This window comes from Contarinia nasturtii, unplaced genomic scaffold (assembly GCF_009176525.2).
Source record: "Contarinia nasturtii isolate CC-2019 unplaced genomic scaffold, AAFC_CNas_1.1 Cnas_scaffold_3365, whole genome shotgun sequence".
Lineage (NCBI taxonomy): Eukaryota > Metazoa > Arthropoda > Insecta > Diptera > Cecidomyiidae > Contarinia > Contarinia nasturtii.
Genome location: NW_022200668.1, coordinates 1 through 3,554, shown reverse-complemented (window position 1 = coordinate 3,554; position 3,554 = coordinate 1). Strand labels below are relative to the sequence as shown.

The 3,554-nt window shown below is 34.7% G+C and overlaps 1 protein-coding gene across 1 annotated transcript; it reads left to right on the top strand.

Annotated features, from left to right (window-relative positions):
* Positions 1-5: 5 nt before the first annotated feature.
* Positions 6-3,549, top strand: LOC116350043 (putative ankyrin repeat protein RF_0381; the record flags this gene model as incomplete). Its single annotated transcript, XM_031781759.1, has 17 exons — positions 6-84; positions 160-258; positions 339-437; positions 513-611; positions 723-821; positions 905-1,003; positions 1,079-1,177; positions 1,261-1,359; positions 1,435-1,533; positions 1,666-1,764; positions 2,058-2,156; positions 2,605-2,703; positions 2,778-2,876; positions 2,960-3,058; positions 3,134-3,232; positions 3,316-3,414; positions 3,493-3,549. Coding segments are annotated over 17 exons (1,621 nt in total), but the record flags the coding sequence as incomplete, so codon positions are not given.
* Between the last annotated feature and the right edge of the window lie 5 nt (positions 3,550-3,554).

Genomic DNA, 3,554 nt, shown 5'->3' with positions numbered 1-3,554 from the left:
TTGAAGTGCTACTTAAAAACGGAGCGAATGTCAACGATCAAAATAACGATGGAAAAACGGCATTGTTTTGGGCTTCGAAAGAAGGTTATCAAACTGAAATTCACTTTAGTCACACTTCCGAAATATAGAGAGTAATATTGGAATCTCATTTTCACTCAGGTCACTCAAATGTAGTTGAGCTTTTGCTTAAGAATGGCGCAGATATTAATTTGAAAGATAACAACGGATGGTCACCAATAATTGGCGCCGCTCAAGAAGGTGATTTAAAGTTCAATAAGTCTCTCTATAAATTATAAATTACAAACATCTTAAGCTTTGTATCAAAACCATTTCGATAGGTCAAGAGCGAGTTATTGAGCTTCTACTCAAAAACGGATCAAATGTGAACGATCAAAATAACGATGGAGAAACTGCGTTGTATTTGGCTTCGGAAAGAGGTAGTTCAATTGAAATTCACTTTAGTCACACTTACGAAATATAGAGAGTAATATTGGAATCACATTTTCACTTAGGTCACTCAAATGTAGTTGAGTTATTGATTAAGAATGGAGCAGATATTAATTTGAAAGATAACAACGGATGGTCACCAATTTACGCAGCTTCTGTAAATGGTAAATGATCATATTTAATTACTTGAAATGCTTTTTTCCTCAAATAATGTAATGGAAAGGAGCTATTTCACATGTATTAACAAAGGAACATGAACATTTTATCAATTCAAGGACACGAACGTAATGTTGAAATACTGGTCACAAATGGAACCCTTGTAAATATCAAGAATAAGGACGGATATTCACCAATACATGGTGCTGCAGATAACGGTGATTTAAAATTCAATAAATTTCTCCAGAAAATAAAAATTATAAAACATTTCTTGAATTTTGTAACAAATCCATTTCCATAGGTAATGAGCAAATTGTTGAAATGCTACTTAAAAACGGAGCAAATATCAACGATCAAGATAACAATGGAAAAACGCCATTGTTTTGGGCTTCGGATAAAGGTAATGCAATTGAAATTCACTTTTGCCATTCTTTCGAATTATAGAGGATAATATTGGAATCTCATTTTCACTCAGGTCACTCAAATGTGGTTGAGCTATTGATTAAAAATGGCGCAGATATCAATTTGAAGGATAACAACGGATATTCACCAATAATTAGCACCGCTCAAGAAGGTGATTTAATGTTCAATAAGTTTCTCTATAAATTATAAATTACAAAACATTTCTTGTATTTTGTAATAAAACCATTTCCATAGGTCATGAGCGAATTGTTGAAGTGCTACTTAAAAACGGAGCAAATGTCAACGATCAAAATAACGATGGAGAAACTGCGTTGTATTTGGGTTCGGATAAAGGTAATGCAATTGAAATTAACTTTAGTCACTCTTTCGAATTATAGAGAGTAATATTGGAATCACATTTTCACTCAGGCCACTCAAATGTAGTTGAGCTTTTGCTTAAGAATGGCGCAGATATTAATTTGAAAGATAACAACGGATGGTCACCAATTTACGCAGCTTCTGTAAATGGTGAATGATCATATTTAATTACTTAAAATGCTTTTTTCCTCAAATATCGTAATGGAAAGGAGCGTATTTGAAATACGGTATTTCATATCGAAATGTATTAACAAAAGAACATGAACATTTTATCAATTCAAGGACATGAACGTGTTGTTGAATTACTGATCACAAATGGTACCCTTGTAAATATCAAGAACAAGGTCGGATATTCACCAATACATGGTGCTGCAGATAACGGTGATTTAAAGTTCAATAAATATCTCCAGAAAATCAGGGCTGTAATTTTCACTCTGTCAGTGCACGCACACATTTGACATTTGACATTTCACAAGTTTGACATTTTTGGCGGTTGGCAAATTTGTAACTAAGTGTGCGTGCACATTCAAAATACAAGCACTGTGTGCGACGCACATTGAGTGTGAGTGTGCACACTACTGTGTGCGTGCACTGACAGAGTGAAAATAACAGTCCTGCAGAAAATATAAATTATAAAACATTTCTTAAGCTTTGTATCAAAACCATTTCCATAGGTCATGACGGAGTTGTTGAAGTGCTACTTAAAAACGGAGCAAATGTCAACGATCAAAATAACTATGGAGAAACTGCCTTGTATTGGGCATCGAATAAAGGTAATGCAACTCGTTTAAAGCCAATATGACTTCAGTAATGCGCATTAGAACAATTCAAGCTTCGTGTATACTCGGCATATCGTCGCTGCTTTACGGAATATAAGCCCGGCTGATTCAGCCGTTGAGTTTCCTGCGAACTGTCGTGCATTTAATGCTCTAATGCATGTGTTTGCTCACAGCCAAATAAAGTCAAAGAAAGTTGGCACAAAAGAGAATGAAATATTTACATATGGCTACTTGATGTTTTTGACCATGTCGCAGTGAATTCTACTGCTGATATTCGCCTAAGCAGCGAAGATGTGCCCAGTGAACACGAAGCGTGAATTCTTCTAATACGGGTAGTAAAAGTCGTATTGGCTTTAAACGAGAATTGAAATTCACTTTAGTCACTCTTTCGGAATTATAGAGAATAACATTTGAATCTCATTTGAATCTCATTTTCACTCAGGTCACTCAAATGTAGTTGAGCTATTGCTTAAGAATGGCGCAGATATTGATTTAAAAGATAGCAACGGATGGTCACCAATCTATACAGCTTCTTTAAATGGTAAATAATGGAATAGGGCGTATTTCATATCGAAATGTATTAACAAAAGAACATGAACATTTTATCAATTCAAGGACATGAACATGTTGTTGAAATACTGATCAGAAATGGTGCCCTTGTAAATATCAAGAATAAGGACGGATATTCACCAATACATGGTGCTGCAGATAACGGTGATTTAAACTTCAATAAATTTCTCCAGAAAATATAAATTATAAAACATCTCTTAAGCTTTGTATCAAAACCATTTCGATAGGCCATGAGCGAGTTATTGAAGTGCTACTTAAAAAGGGAGCAAATGTCAACGATCAAAATAACGATGGAGAAACTGCCTTGTATTGGGCTTCGGATAAAGGTAATGCAATTGAATTTCACTTTTGTCACTCTTTCAAATTATAGAGAATAATATTCGATTCTCATTTTCACTCAGGCCACTCAAATGTAGTTGAGCTTTTGCTTAAGAATGGCGCAGATATTAATTTGAAAGATAACAACGGATGGTCACCAATACATGGTGCCGCAGATAACGGTGATTTAAACCTCAATAAACGTTTCTATAAAATATAAATTACAAAACATTCCTTGAAATTTGTATTAAAACCCTTTCCATAGGTCATGAGCGAATTGTTGAAGTGCTACTTAAAAACGGGGCAAATGTGAACGATAAAAATAACGAAGGAGCAACTGTGCTTGACCTTGCTACTAGTAAAGGTACTATTGGATGAACCTATATTAGTCGTATTTTGATGAATTAACACTAACAAGTCAAACTCATTTCTATTCACTCAGGAAATTGGAAAATCATTGACCTCCTTAATGCCGTTCGTCGAATGCGGCCATCAGAAAATGGT